This window comes from Vulpes vulpes, chromosome 8 (assembly GCF_048418805.1).
Source record: "Vulpes vulpes isolate BD-2025 chromosome 8, VulVul3, whole genome shotgun sequence".
NCBI lineage: Eukaryota > Metazoa > Chordata > Mammalia > Carnivora > Canidae > Vulpes > Vulpes vulpes.
Genome location: NC_132787.1, coordinates 37,345,431 through 37,360,671, shown reverse-complemented (window position 1 = coordinate 37,360,671; position 15,241 = coordinate 37,345,431). Strand labels below are relative to the sequence as shown.

General features: G+C 49.7%; 1 protein-coding gene across 3 annotated transcripts in view; it reads left to right on the top strand.

Moving 5' to 3' along the window:
• The window catches only part of CLSTN3 (calsyntenin 3), a 32,064-nt gene extending 17,455 nt beyond the window's left edge, over positions 1–14,609 (top strand). For all 3 annotated transcript variants that reach the window (XM_072766093.1, XM_072766092.1, XM_025995286.2), the window contains 7 exons: positions 54–202; positions 4,479–4,705; positions 5,012–5,182; positions 6,251–6,396; positions 6,618–6,753; positions 13,251–13,453; positions 13,684–14,609. In XM_072766093.1, the coding sequence (XP_072622194.1) occupies positions 54–202; positions 4,479–4,705; positions 5,012–5,182; positions 6,251–6,396; positions 6,618–6,753; positions 13,251–13,453; positions 13,684–13,824 (1,173 nt within the window). In that variant the 3' untranslated portion in view covers positions 13,825–14,609. The remainder of the gene's footprint in view (positions 1–53; positions 203–4,478; positions 4,706–5,011; positions 5,183–6,250; positions 6,397–6,617; positions 6,754–13,250; positions 13,454–13,683) is intronic.
• The last annotated feature ends 632 nt before the right edge of the window (positions 14,610–15,241 follow it).

Below are 15,241 nucleotides of genomic sequence, written 5' to 3'. Positions count from 1 at the left end.
CTTCCTGTCCTGCCTCCTGGTCCTGCTCTCAGCTGTCTGTGTCTGGGGCCCAGGTCCACGTGAATCCCTCGCAGTCCCTGCTCACCCTGGAGGGGGATGATGTGGAGACCTTCAACCATGCCCTGCAGCATGTGGCTTACATGAACACTCTGCGCTTTGCCACGCCTGGCGTCAGGCCCCTGCGCCTCACCACTGCCGTCAAGTGAGTGTTGGGTGGGGTGGGCAAATCACAGAGGAGACTCAGGCAGTGTCAGAACTCTTGAGCCTTAGAGGTCACCCAGGGCTATGCACACCTCCCTCCCTCTATGGATGAGGAGATTGGGCCCCCAGAGACAACTGACCTGCTCAGTTGACATAACAATGTTTCAAGAAGAGCCTGGACTCGACTCAGGTTTAAACAATGAATTCGTTACTCTTTCTGCCAACCACCCCAGCTCCCAGGGCTTTGGGGTTTTAATTTTCTCTATGCCTCTATGCTGATATGTAAAGTGGGACAGACAGGGTACTGGACTGGGAGCTAGGAGATCCGACATTAATTCTGACTCAATGCTAATTGCCTGGATGATCTTGAGCAAATAGCTCTAGTTTCACCTATTTTAGTCTTGATTCATCAAGCTCTTGCAAGGTCAAATAGGATGATCTAAATCTGGGTGTTGGTAACCTCTGGCCCAAGGGCCAAATCTGGCCTGCTGTCTGTTTTTGTAAATAAAGTTTTATTAGAACGCAGCCATTCCCATTCATTTGCTTATTATTTATCTCACTATGATGGCAGAGCTGAGTAGTTGGGACAGATCCGTATGGCCCAAAAAGCCAAAAATATTTATCATCTGGCCCTTCACAGAAAGTTTGCTGATCTTTGAATTCTAAGTAAATAATTTTAATTCTTTAAAGGAAAAATTTTACATTGTTTCAAAGTTTAAGTATGTTAGGTGTTTAAAAATGCAGATTAATTGAGAGGTAATGAAACCATAATAGTTATGGACATAGTCTATTACTGACTAGCTTTTCATATTGAGCAAATGCTATAAAGCAGGGATAACAGTAGACTCTAACTCACAGAACTGTCATGAGAGCTAAATGATACAACCCAGATCAACTGCCTAGCAAAGTGCCTATTCCACCAAAGTTGGCTGTTATATGCAGGCATTTTCACCCCCAGAATGTTTGTGGGGCAGTTTTTAGGAGATACTGCCATCTAGTGGGCGGATTACCACAATGTAGGAGTCAGGATTCCTGAATAAGCATTCCCTTCTTCCATACTCTGCCTCAGTTTCTCCATAAGCAATATTAAGATAAATACCTCTGGCTTGTCCCTCTCCTAGGAAGGGTGGGTTTAGAGAGGAGAGGACTCTGAGCCCTACAGAATGACTGAGCATGATCATTAGGTCTCACAGTCAGAGCTCTGGAAGGCAGGGGCAGCAGCTTTTGGGAATCATGCTTCTGGCCTGTGCTGTGGTCACGGTGTGGAGCTGAAGGCCACAGGTAGCTGGGGTCACGTGGGCACAGACCAGAGCTGTGTGCCTCCCCACCATGTTCTAGTGGGAGCTCTAGATGTTTGTTTGTTTTTAAAATTTATTTATTCATGAGAGACAGAGAGAGGCAGAGACATAGGCAGAGGGAGAAGCAGGCTCCTTGCAGGGAGCCCGATGTGGGACTTGATCCCAGGATCCCAGGATCATGACCTGAGCCAAAGGCAGACGCTCAACTGCTGAGCCACCTACGTGTCCCTAACTCTATGGCAGTCATGTTTAAAGGCAGTTAAAAGGCAGTTATGTAGAATTTAACCCACTTGAGACCAAGAAATTGCCTCATCCCCTGCACTAGGCTCAGGAGCCTTATCAGAAGGGAAAATGCTGTTTTTTAGTTTATGGTGGAGCTCTGCTGGGTGTGGGGGTGTCCCACAGTAGGAGGAGTTGACATCCTCTTTGTTGATGGACTCATCTGAATTCCTCCTACCTCTTTCATACTTAGGGGAGAGGCTTATCCAAGGGGTGGGAACTGACTTGTGGTCAGTGCTAACCTAATATTTCCTTGAGGTCATTGGAGAAAATAGAGAGAGGTGTGCAAGAGGGAGGGACAGGTACCTAACAGTACCTCACTTCCTCTGATACGTATCCTTGCCCTAGTCCACATGGCTTCCCCAGTTTCCAGCATTCAGTTCATGGGGCTCTGTCCATTTAGAGCCAGATGTATGCAAGTATTTGGTCAATGCAGATTTTCCCTAAGGTTCTTTCCTCCTCTTTCTTGGAAAGCCCATCTAGTTTGTGGCATTAACCCTTGAACAAATGGCTACCACATCTTTTTGTTTAACTTTGTCCTTTTCCCATAGCCCTTGAATTTCTACCTGCTTGGTATAACTTCTATCTAGTTCTGCCGGACAGGCTGAAGGTGAAATAATGACCTTTGATACCCAAACTAGCTCCTTCCCCATGAATTCTTTACTTCTGTGATGGTGTCTCTGACCTTGCAATCACTCAGGCTTAAAACCTCTGAGTCATCTTGGGTTTCTTTTCTTTCTTTCTTTTTTTTTTTTTGTCTTGGGTTTCTCCCTGTCTATCTTCCATACCCCATCAGTTGCCAGGTTACCCTGATCCTGCTTGTGCCAGGTATTGGGAATCTGTCTCCATTTTCCCATTTCTGCTGTTATGACTCCAAGTCCCAGCTCTGATTATCACTTACCTAGCCTATTGCTATAACCTCCTAATGAGTTGACCCATCTCTGGTATTCTGACTTCAGTTCACCCTCCACCGGAGGCTAGGTTAGTGGTTATGTCAGAATTTTCATCCTCATATTCCCTAATGTAGAAGATATTAATGGCCTCCTCTTGGCTAGTGCTCAACAATTGTACTCAAAGTCCTCAACCATCTGACTTCAGCTCTCCTGCCTCACGTTCCTCTATTCCCCTTGGTACGCTCCTCACCATCCACTCTAGGGTCTGCCTTCTGCCTCCAGGGAGTCCCTCCAAGGTAGCTCAGCTGCTACTTCTTTTGACTATTCCTTGCTAAATGCCCCATACCCATCCTAGCCAGAAATAACCTCTGCCTCTCTAAACTCTCATGGGTTTTTGTTTGTTCCACTTACATGATGATGACCATGTTTGACATTGTTTTCTAGTTGTGTGTCATATCTAAGCTCTTGGCCAGATCATTAGTGCCTTTGGGTCAGGGCTGGCTCTTTGGGTCGCCTTTGGATTGCTCACTGCAATGGGGGTGTCTCTTGGAGCCTGTGCTTTTAGGTCAGCTGAAGTTATTTTCCAAGAAGCTTTGATCTGGGCCTCTTGGAATGACCATGCGGATTCTTAGGCCCCACTCCTTGTGGTGCAGGAACTCAGCAGGTTGTGGACATTGGTAACCTCAGAGGCTCTGAGTTCATTGTATTTGCTGAGGTTACCCATTTCCCTTTTGGCTCCCATGGTCAAGCTGGCCATACTCAGTAACACTCTCAGCACAAGTGTATGGACCATAGGCCTTGATTTGAGTTATCCAACTCCCTTGTGAAGGCTGCTTGTTCAAGGGATACTACTTTATAAATAAGTCTGACAAACCTGGGCCCCAAATAGTGGTTGTGGTTCAGTGGAAAGAATGACCTAAGAATAAGAAAAATGGGTTTAAGCCTTGACTCTGACACTTATTTCTTGGGTGACCAAGATGCTTGGTCATCTTTGGCTTCTAATCCCGAGTCCACAGCATTCAAATAAAGTTGGATGAAATGATATGTGCAAATGCTTCAGAAACCAGCAAATGTGATGAGAAAGTAAGGTGTCATTCCTATTGATTGGTAAAAGAGGGAGCTGGAGGTGATCCTGGGAACACCTTTCAGAGCAGCTGTGCTGTGAGTTGATTGGCCTGGCTGAGCGCTTTAGGGTGCTCTTCTGGTGCCAAGGTCAGAGAGGCTTTGTGGGACCATGGATGCAGGTCATAGTAGCTCACCTGCCAAGGTAGGGTTCTCCGATATTGAAGGGAATGAATACAAGACACACCACAAAGGAGGAAATCCTTGGATAGGATCCCCTACTGTATCCCTCCCCTCCACTTTTGTTGTTAAATATTTTTTGGCATGTATCTGCCAGGTATTTTACTGAACCCACTTCTTAATTTAAATCTCCCGAGTAAAGAACTGTGTATGCTTAAACATTTTTGTAGATTCTGTTTGCAGAATGAAGTTTTGATAGATGCCCCATAATCTTGGATTAGGGCACTAATGATGTGCTCACCTTTGCAGGTCAGAGTTGCTTGATCTGTCCCTGGCCCTTTCCCACAGTGGCATCCTCCCAGGAAAGGCTATCTCCCCTCCAGCTTTACTACAGAGCGGGAGTGGTGCTGCTGCAGAGATACTCTCTCTCTTTCTTCCCTTCCCCCTCCCCAACATGGGGCACTTTTCTGTAGAGCTGCAGGTCTAGAGGGATGGAACAGAGTATGGATTGGAAGGGAGGAGATGTTGGGATCACAAGCTGCCTCTCTCTGCTCTTGTCATATAGGTGCTTCAGTGAAGAATCCTGTGTCTCCATCCCCGAAGTGGAGGGCTACGTGGTGGTTCTTCAGCCTGATGCCCCCCAGATCCTCCTGAGTGGCACTGCTCATTTTGCCCGCCCAGCTGTGGACTTTGAAGGACCTGAGGGGATCCCTTTGTTCCCTGATCTTCAAATCACTTGTTCCATTTCTCACCAGGTGGAAGCCAAAAAGGATGAGAGTTGGCAGGGCACAGGTAAGGATGACTCCAGGGAGTGATGTCATCCTGAGAAGCAAGAAGCAGCTCATGTCTGGAACCAAAGGGTGGGGGTAGAAAAATCAGGCTAGAAATGCAAGTGACTTCATCCTGCATTTGCTTGCTTAGAACCATTTACATTAGAACATGGAGCCAAAAGGAGGCCTGTGAGTGTGAAGAAAGTTTTGGGTAATGACATTTTTGAAAATGATGCTGACTGCTCTCAGGGAATGAGTCTGGAGGGGAAAGAATGGCCGTGAGGTGGGCCCTTTGGCTGCGACCCAGATCTGACTATCTCTCATCCAGTGACAGATACACGCATGTCAGATGAGATTGTGCACAACCTGGATGGCTGTGAGATTTCTCTGGTGGGTGACGACCTAGACCCCGAGCGGGAAAGCTTGCTCCTGGACATGGCATCCTTGCAGCAGCGAGGGCTGGAGCTCACCAACACGTCTGCCTACCTCACCATTGCCGGTCAGTGGGGACTGAGAGCCTGTCTTCTTTTTCTGTGAGTGCCCCTTCCCATAATCAAGTCTCTGGGAATTCCAGAGTGTCCTCCTTCCAGGCCAAGTGCCATCTTGCTCCTTCACAGCCTGGAAGCTCCTTTGGCTTCCAGATTGCCCCTAGAGGAGGTATGCTAGGGTTTAGGCTCCCGAGTGGTTCTTTTTTTTTTTTTTTTAAGATTTTATTTATTTATTCATGAAACACACACACACACACACACACACACACACACACACAGAGGCATAGACATAGGCAGAAGGAGAAGCAGGCTCCATGCAAGGAGCTGGTTGCGGGACTCAATCCCGGGTCTCCAGGATCACGTCCTGGGCTGAAGGCAGGCGCTAAACCGCTGAGCCACCCAGGCGTCCCCTGAGTGGTTCTTTCTCCCTGCTTTTCTCTACACCCTGGCTCTCTCTGTTCCTGGTTCCACTCCTCCTGTGGCTCAGTCTTCTCTGATGGGCTTCCAATCCTCTAGGTATTTGGTCCTAGCTGTCCTCTCATGTCTTCCACCTCTCTGATGTCCGTACACACCAGAGATTTAATTCACGTGCTCATACCTTAATGAATAGTGGTAATGACTTGGTAGCTTCCAAAGGAAGCCTGCTGTTCTCTGAAGGCTCCTCCATAAAGGAGGATGGAGAAGATGGTCATAACTAGTTCCCTCCTATTTCCTTTTTCTTCTAGAGCCTCGCCAAGGACTTCTGTATTTTTTGCTCTCTCCATTTCCCTCCAGCTTGCCTCCTCCCTCTGTCTTGCATGGTGTCCTTATTGCCTTCTCTTCAGCCCTACCCAGAAGCCACAGAGTTTTTAGAGAAAAGCAGAGCAGGAAATGGACCCCAGTCACTCTACCCCAGTCAGAGCTGTGCTGGGGGTGGAGGGGTACATCTCTTGGGGGAACTCCAATCATACCTCTGCTGAGGGGGTGGGACTGACCCATGCTGTGGCTATGTGTGCTATCAGCTGATGGGAGTCTGAGAGAGAGGTTTCTGCCTGGATTTTTTGCTGGCTCCTGCCCTGAGCTGCTTCCTCCTCCCGCAGGGGTGGAGAGCATCACTGTGTATGAAGAGATCCTGAGGCAGGCTCATTATCGGCTGCGACATGGAGCTGCCCTCTATGCCAGGAAATTCCGACTGTCCTGCTCAGAAATGAACGGTCGTTACTCCAGCAATGAATTCATCGTGGAGGTATTTAGGGGGTCTCCTTCCCTCTACAGCTGTCCCGCTGTCGAGGAGCCCCGGTGGAGCAGACTGAGAGCCATAGTTGGTGGGAGTGGACATTGCACAGGGGAGCCCAGGACCTGGCAGTGGCAGACGAGATGCCGTGGGGCTGGGTTAGCAGATGGGCTCTAGCGAAGTGGAGGAGGACCTGCAGAGAAGCGGGTGCCCACTGAGCTCTCCCTCTCCAGGTCAACGTTCAGCACAGCATGAACCGGGTGGCCCACCCCAGCCACATGCTCAGCTCACAGCAGTTCCTGCACCGTGGGCATCAGCCTCCCCCTGAGATGGCTGGACACAGCCTGGCCAGCTCCCACCGAAACTCCAGTACGTAAGACCTCATGGGGGCCAGGCAGGGTGGGGGTCAGGGTGGTGGTGGTGAGGAGCAGGCTGGGCACAGGCATCCTCTCCTCCACCCTGGGAAGGGAGGCAGCTAGTGGAGCTATGGTTCTGTTTCCCGTGCTATCTGACTTAACTGACCACTGTTCCAATCCCTGTAACCCCTGGACCATTAACTTTCTGTCATGAAGGATATGAGCCGGTGTCATTCATTGAGTGGGGGACACTCATGCCCGGAATCATAAAGTCAGTGGGGGGTTTAGGCCTCTTTGTTGTTCTGCTGCCCTCCCCCAGCAATATCAAATTAGCCTTGGACCTAGGGATCCTCTTTAGTGAAGCCATCAAGTATTTATGAAGCACTTGCTGTGTACTAGTACTGTCCTAAAGTGCTGTTAGGGACATAAAAGAATTATATGATAGATTCAGTCTCTATCCTCAAGGAGAAAGTTGGTGTTATTACATGTTATTACATGTATTATGTGCTCCCTATAAAGTCACAAGTCTTTCTAAAATAAAGCATGCAGCGAGGCAAAGTATTAAATCCAGATGGACAGCTGCCCTTCTGACCAATCTTTTTCCCTGACCATGGACCTTTACCAATGATGCAGGGTTTAGTTCCCAATTTAAGAGCTGCTTAATTATAGACAAACTAGAAATTACTAGTATAAAGAAGAAAAATCAGTCATAATTCATCGCAGAGAGGAAGCCATTGTTGGCATTCCAGTTTTTTTCTATGCCTTTTTTAAAAAATATATAGTTGGCATCAAACTATTTTGTAACCTGGTATTTACACCTAATATTTTAAGAGGAGTTTTTCCCGTTATTAAAAACTGCAAAATGATCCTGATGATGCTGAAAATTTTTGGAAACCCTTTTAGAATTGCTTTTAAAGTCAATTTATGTGATACATTTATTTTTATTACTTTTTAAGCTACACCTTGCTTTTGACCCATTTCAGTATTACCCAGTTTCGTCAGCCACTTTTGTCAGAGTTGGCTTTGGATATCATTTGAAGTTTTTTTTTTTAAGATTTTATTTATTTATTCATGAGAGACACATACAGAGAGAGAAAGAGAGGCAGAGACACAGGCAGAGGGAGAAGCAAGCTCCATGCAGGGAGCCCGACGTGGGACTCGATCCTGGGTCTCCAGGATCAGGCCCTGGGCTGAAGGTAGTGCTAAACCACTGAGCCCCGCGTGCTGCCCTCATTTGAAGTTTTTAAACATACAACCCACTCTCAGAGGGCCCAGATTTGTCACTTTTGAAAAAAGTCAAAGGGTGTATTATAGGCTCTGAAGGCAATTTCCTAAGGAATTCTGAAAAATACTTTCTTGGAAGAAGTCCATGGTCTCCAAACATGACCGTGAAAGTCACAGAGTTCATATCAATACACTTAATAAGAAAAATAGTGAACACATAGATATGTGTACCAGGTACCTTGCTCATGGGCTTTTATACATATTAACTCATTTAATAATTACGAACAACAAATAAAGTAGGTACTAGAATTATCCCCTTTAAAGGTAAGGGAACGGAAGTTCAGAGAGGTTAAGCACTTTATCCAAGATCACACAGCTAGAAAGAGATAAGAGCCAGGATTCAGATCCAGGCAGCAGGATTTCAGAGCCATACCTTATCCACAGCTATGTTTGATGTTTGCTTGCTTGCTTCTTCTCTTGTCTTCTCTCCTCTCCTTTCTTCTTTTTTTCTTTCCCTCCTCCTCCCTTTCTTTCTTTCTTCTTTCTTTCTCTCATTATTTTATAGTTGCATCTAATTTGGGGGAGCTCCTGAGGGCTTCCTAGGGCTTTTTTGGCTGAGGTTAGCTCCCTGGTACTCCCAGGGAATCCATCTGGTTTCCTCCCCTTAAGTGGTGGCCATCACTAGAAAGTTCCCTTTCCCTGGAACGGGTACCCTTCTTCCTTGTTGTCTCTAGAAACAATTGCAGGAGTCTCTCAGTGTTTTACTTACTATGGCAAAACAGTTGGAGGTAGGGGTGGAGGAAGTAGGGATGTAGGGGTGAAGAGGGAGAGCATAATGCATAACCAAGTTGCAAAGCTTCATAGAAACGTCACACAATCTTTAGAGACCTGTGAGCAAGCTAAACCCATTTTTGTTAAAAAGGTCCCTTGGGCCAGCTCTCCCCCGCCCCCCTGGCAGCCCCCCACGACACCCTAGCTCTTTCTCCAGTTCTTTCCTTGGGAATCATCCCACTCAACCTCATCTGGGTTGGATACTGGATTCTACTACTTAGGTTAGGCTCAAAGTAGATCCGGATTGGCATTGCTGCTGGGCCTTGTGAGATTCTCAAGCCTTATTTTCTCTGATATGAGGTTCCTGGGGGAGGGAATCACTGTTGTAACCACCCCAGAGCTTTGTGCCCTGAGCAGCCAGCTGCCCCACACTGGCTGGCCTGGCAGTCTTATTTTCTCACCCCTCATCCCCAGAAGCTGCCTGGGAGTGCTCCAGGGTGTGTGAAGGTTGCCTTTGCTTCACCTCCTCAGAGTGAAACCCAGCCTCCCCATCTACTGTTCTGAGCTGATGTCCACACCAACCAAACTTCTCTTTGTGATTTCAATTGAGAGAGGCAGCCTGCTTTTACTTTTTCTCTTATTTTGGCCTGAGTAGGATGCAGGGTTCATGGTTCACCAAAGGGATTGGTGATTGACAGCTCCTGAGCATACCAGAAGATCCACTTCATAAAACCTGTTCCCTATGCCTTCTCTATTTGCAGTGTTCCTTCCTTTCACCTCCCAACTGTCTAGGAACCCTCTCAACTGCAAGTGTAGTGTTACAGAGTTATGGCTTTGCAATTTCAATTTGCTCTAACCAGGGAGATACTGAAGGAGGCCACATCCCCTCCAATGGGATAGGGAGTTCATTTCTCTGAAGCTCCTAAGCGTGCCAGAAAGGAGAGATCAGTGTGAATTGGGACAGTCAGGGAAGGCTTCGTGGCCCAGGTAGAGTTTGAGCTTGGACCTTGAAGGGTAGAAGAGATTTTAGATGAGCGTGAGAGAGAATGAGAATTTGAGCATGGGGCGTAGGCAGTGGCTTGGGGTGTTCATGGCTAGGGAGAAGAAGGTTGTCTCAGAAGGGTGTGGAGAGAGATGAAGGCAATATTTATCTAGTCATCCTGAATTTTGATACACATAAGAATCAGCTCGGGAGCTGTAAAAACACTTGGTTCCTAGGTTACTTTATGCCCCATACCAGTTAAATCAGAATGGAGGTAGGAGCCAGGCATCAGTGGTTTTTAAAGATCCCCAAGTGATTCTAACATGCAGCCAAGTTTGGGAATGGCTTCCCTACTTTGTTTCCTACAAGTATGTGAAGCTTTGCAAGAAGATCTACAATGAAATAGGGTAAGCATAGGGGTGCTTAGGTGGCTCAGTTGGTTAATCGTCTGCCTTTGGCTCAAGTCATGATCCCAGAGTCCTGGGATTGAGCCCCGCATTGGGCTCCCTGATCAGTGAGGAGTCTGCCTTTCCCTCTGTCCCTCCCTTGTTCATTCTCTCTTTCTCTGTCTCTCTCTCTCTCCCTCAAATAAACAAATAAAATCTTAAAAAAAAAAAAAAGAAATAGGGTAAGCATAGAGGCACCTGGGTGGCTTAGTTGGTTAAGTGCCTGACTCTTGATCTCAGCTCAGGGCTCAGGCCTTGATTGCAGGGCCATAAGTTCAAGCCCCACACTGGGTGCTGGATATGGAGCCTAAGTTTAAATAAAAGGTGGGGGGAATAGGGAAAGCATAGAAAATGAACTAGGGAGTGTGTGTGTGTGTGGGAGGGATAATAAGAATAAGATGCAGGCAGGGAATAAAGTCTATTCACAAAATACATACCCTGAGATACTTGTGGTTGCTATAGTGGGCCAGAATTTGGGCTCTGAGCTTCCTTGCAACTTAAGCAAGAGGAAACCTGAGTGGTTATGAAGTCATATGATAAGAGCCAGCCAGTATTTCAAGAGAAGTCCCACAACTGAGAGCAGAAAGAAATTTCTCCCAAGGCTCTTTAGAAAGGAGGCACCATGCAGGACTATCGCCAGGGCTTTCAACAGTGTCCTCACAACCAACTGAAACCAGAAGTTTCACAAGGGCTATTTGATAAAACACCCCTTCATGTTGGCTACTGCAGGTCATTCAAGGCCAGAATGAACTGCTTGGATCTAATGTAGCAAGAAAGGTTGATTGCCCTTTTCAAACTCTTGGTTTTTGGGTTTTTATCAGTCACTAATTTAAAAACCCTGCCATCCTGCTAGTTTCTAGGCTCATTTTTAATTAACTATATTTGTTTGCCTGCAGATACATGGTTTGCATTTTGTCTGTCCTGAGGTCATTTCTTATTTCTGGCAATCAACTTGTCCTTTGCTTCACCAGGCTCGGGGCTCAGATGAACAAATGCATTTGATTAAGGCACAAACCAGAAACTTTAGCTTTTCATCATTGTGCTCCTAGAGCAAGTTTATCTGCAATGGCCTCCACTCTGAACGGGGAGAGCATCTCCATTCTAGAGCCTGAGCTTAACCACAGAGGTCATCTCTTGGCAGGGTTACTGCTCCTGGATCTTGCCCACTGACTTGGCAACCTGGGAAGGACCCTTCCCTTGCAGATGGTCAGAAAAAGCACCTCTGTCCCCTTCTCCTCTCCTCCTTCATCCCTAAGCAGTTGAGAAATGCTGAGCTAGCCAGGCCCATATCTGCCCTAGAGCCAGTGCCCAGGGAACCTGCCGGTCCTGTTTAGCAGAATCAGCTCTCATTGGCAAGTGGCCGCAAGTGAGCTATAGGTCAGGTCAGGATGGGGACCAACTTGGCAGAGGGCCATCAGGGTGGCCTCAGGGAGGTGTGAAGTTAGTGTGTCTGTTGAGGCAGGGCATTCTCCACACACTTGATTGGCCTTGGAGCTCATGGCAGTCTGCAGGTGCTGGTTGCTGGGGAGGAGGGGTATGCAACAGGCTGTGTGTGCTTCTTTATATTCTGCTCTGTCTCTCAACATGTGAGTCTTCAAGGCTGTGAGTAAATTTGGGACCAGGAGGTATATGTATAGGCTGTGTATATGCCCTGTATACACATGATCATCCCTGAGTGACGGGACTGTCCAGATTCTGGGCTTCACGGAGCCTCTGTGGTTGGGAGGTTCTGTGCACAACAGTAAGCAGGTGTGTGAACCCATGTTGGGTAGAGTGGCCCAGCTGCCTACGCAGGCCCTCAGCCTGGGGACACTTGTGTGGGGTCTCTACCTCCACTTGCTGTCTGTGGGGCTGTGGGCTTTCCGGTCTTGGCTCCTCCTGCTTCCCTGGGTGCTGTATGTATGTGTGCGGGAGGCGGCCAGGGCCATGCTCACGGCTGCCTGTTCTGTGGCTCTCACAGCCCACATTTGGGCTGTTTACGTCTTCCTTCAGGGGGTTGCCTGGTGTGCCCAGCTGGCAGGGAGCTGGGTGACCCTGCACATATGGCTCTGCTGTGCCTTGCTGGAGACCCTCAGACACATCCCTTTGCTCCAGCTGTGTGAGCAGGCTGCCTGGAGGCTTGTGCAGGCGGCTCTGTGGGCTGGCAGAGTCCTGACTCGGGTACAGGGTGTGGTAGCTCTTGTCCAGCTGTGTGCCCACACTTTCTTCCTGGGCGTATGCTTGTGCGCACACCTCTGCTTTGCCGCCATCCGCTCTGAGGTCCATGTGAGAGTGCAAGCCCCTCTCTCTGTCTCACTGCCCTCCAGGGTCCGTGCTCCCCTGAGGCTCGGCGGCACAGTAAGGCTGCCGGGCCAGGGGTGCGACACGGTCAAGGGGGAGGCGGGTCTACCTCAGGGGGAGATTTGGGGGGAGAAGAAGCCCCAGAGGTCCAGGAGCCCTGAGCCCATGAGGAGAAGGGCGGTGTCACAGAGCAGGAATGAGCGCAGTCCAGGTAGGTAAGTGAAGGGGCTGTGCCTTGCCCCTTGGATCTGTCCCCCAACCTTGGGTGTCAGCATCTCCTGGCTTCTAGGCCAGGCTTGGGGCCTGCCTCTCCTCTCATGATGCAGGAGGACATTCTCTCCTCTTGTACCATTAAGCCTGTGTGACTGCCTATCTCCTTTCCCAACTGGGGCCAGGCACCTCTTCCCTAGGCTGAGTGGTCTCTGGGGAAGGCAGAGGCAGAATGACCCCGGTAGGCTCCAGTCCTGCCCTCTGTTGACTGAGAACAGCGCTACTCCTAATAGCCTTGGGCTGGGAGCTCTCCTCCCCTGCCCATGCCTCCCTTTGGACAGCTCCCTCTGTCTGTCCCTTTGGCCTTAGCAGCTCTTCTGCCCCCTTTCTTCCCTATCTCTTGCTCTTACAATAGGGCTCTATTTCTCCTCCGGCTTATACAGGGTATTCCCTCCTTCTGGGCCACGGAGGATCCTGTCTTCTCTTACTCCAGGACTTCCTCTTCCCCAGGGTGTCCCCCACCCCCCATCCCCCTCTGTGTCACGTCCCTGTAGGTGTGCCTGGCCATAATCTCCTCACTGCACACTCTCCCCACAGTGGTTCCTAGCGCAGCGACTCTCATCATTGTGGTGTGTGTGGGTTTCCTGGTGCTCATGGTCATCTTGGGCCTCGTGCGCATCCACTCCCTTCACCGCCGCGTCTCAGGGGCCGGTGGGCCTCCAGAGGCCTCCAGTGACCCCAAGGACCCTGACCTCTTCTGGGATGACTCCGCGCTCACTATTATTGTGAATCCTATGGAGGTGAGTGGGCTTGGGAAGTGGGAAAGGGCAACATTCAGCTGGAGCATATGAATGCCAGGCCCTGGGCAAAAAGCTCCAGTCTGAGCTGCCAGGACTGGGAAGGAGAAAGGTGTGTGGGGGTGGGGGGTGGGGGGGAGTAAAAGGCCTGAGGGAGTGTGGCCCCCAAAGGCGAGGCTTTGGGGTGTGTGCAGACCACTGAGCCCTGTGCTTTCTGCTCCCTCCTCGTCCAGTCCTACCAGAATCGGCAGGCCTGTGTGGCGGGGGCTGCCGGTGGCCAGCAGGAAGATGAGGACAGCAGTGACTCAGAGGCAGCGGACTCCCCGAGCAGCAACGAGAGACGCATCATTGAGACCCCTCCGCACCGCTACTAATGCAACACCCCTCTCCGAACAGAGAATTCTGCCCTGGTGAGACAGAAGCACCCCCAGAAAAGAGACAAGGACACTCTGAGAGAAGAGACCAAGAGACAGAGAGCTCTTCAGAATGAGTCATCCTTTAATCCCCAAATCCCAGTGGGTGCCCCCGCTGGGATCTGCCACCCGCTGCCCCCAGCCCACCTCCCTCCTGTGCCTCTGGGCTCCTGTTCCCTAGAAGACTTTGGCTGCCTTCTCTGCCCCCAGGGTGGCCCCTTAGTTTGGCCCGTGTCTCTGTCTCTCCCCCAGGGCCATGTGCTGGATGGGGAAGGTGGGGGTGTCACTGGCAGCCAGGGGTGGGATTGAAGGCGACCCTTCCTTACTCTCCTGTCCATGGAGGCCTTCCTTCCCTGGGGCTCCCTCAGCTGGGCCTTCATGGCTTCTCTTCTGTCCCCTCCTCTCTCTCTCTTTCCATTTCACTCCGGGGACCCCTGCTTCTTCACCTTGCCCACTCTCCTTCCTTTTCTGTCCTCTTTCCCCTCTTCTCCTTGCCTGAGGCCCTACAGCCCCTGCCCCTTCCTACACGACCTGGTTGTGGCTAGGGGGAATGTATGGGGGGGTCAGGTATTATATATAATGTATATTTTTTCATGTTGCTGTGAGCGCAACCCCTGTGTTCTGTGTGTAGCTCACAGCCTTGTGTGTGTGTGTGGCATCGTCATGTCCTGGGGTGGGGGTAGGGGGATGGGTGTGGTGAGGGAAGGGATGCACCCTAGGGTTTTCAAATAAAACAACAAGAAAAAGCTCTGTGAGCTGCATCCTCCCTGCCTGATCCTGTGTGGGTGCTGTGTAGGTGGCAGGCTCTCCAGTCTCAGGGTTGGTTTGGGTTTCTGAGCAGGGCTGAAGTGAGGGGACAGGGCCGTCAAAGAGCCCCCCTCGGGTAAATCTCCAGAATCCAGGCCACTGGGAATGAGATACTATTGTCCCCCCTGCCTTCTTCCTTTAGCACCACCTAGAAAGCATAGATGATTTGGGGAATGCCATGGATGCCTGGGCTTTGGGGGAAGACATTGCCAGCCCCTCCTCATCTCTTGGATCTGTAGCTTCTAGCCCAGGAGTCCAGCGTGGAGAGGGCAGGTGACTCTACTATTTGTAACAAGAGACTGGGCTCTGGTTCATGTTCTCCAGGTAGTAAGGAACAGTAACAAGATGGGCTCGTTTCAGAAGAGGGAGCTGTATTGGGAGCATCCTTCTGGTGCCCTCCATGTCTTGGGAAATACCAGGGATCCACATCTTAATTCCTTTCTATCCAGTGAGGAGCTTGGAGCATCAGTGGTTCTTTGTGGTTCTCAGTAACACAGTTGGGATGGAGGTAGAGCTCATGGGCGTAGCCCAGGCTCCATCCAGGGCCCAGATGCCCTGGCCTTACCCATGG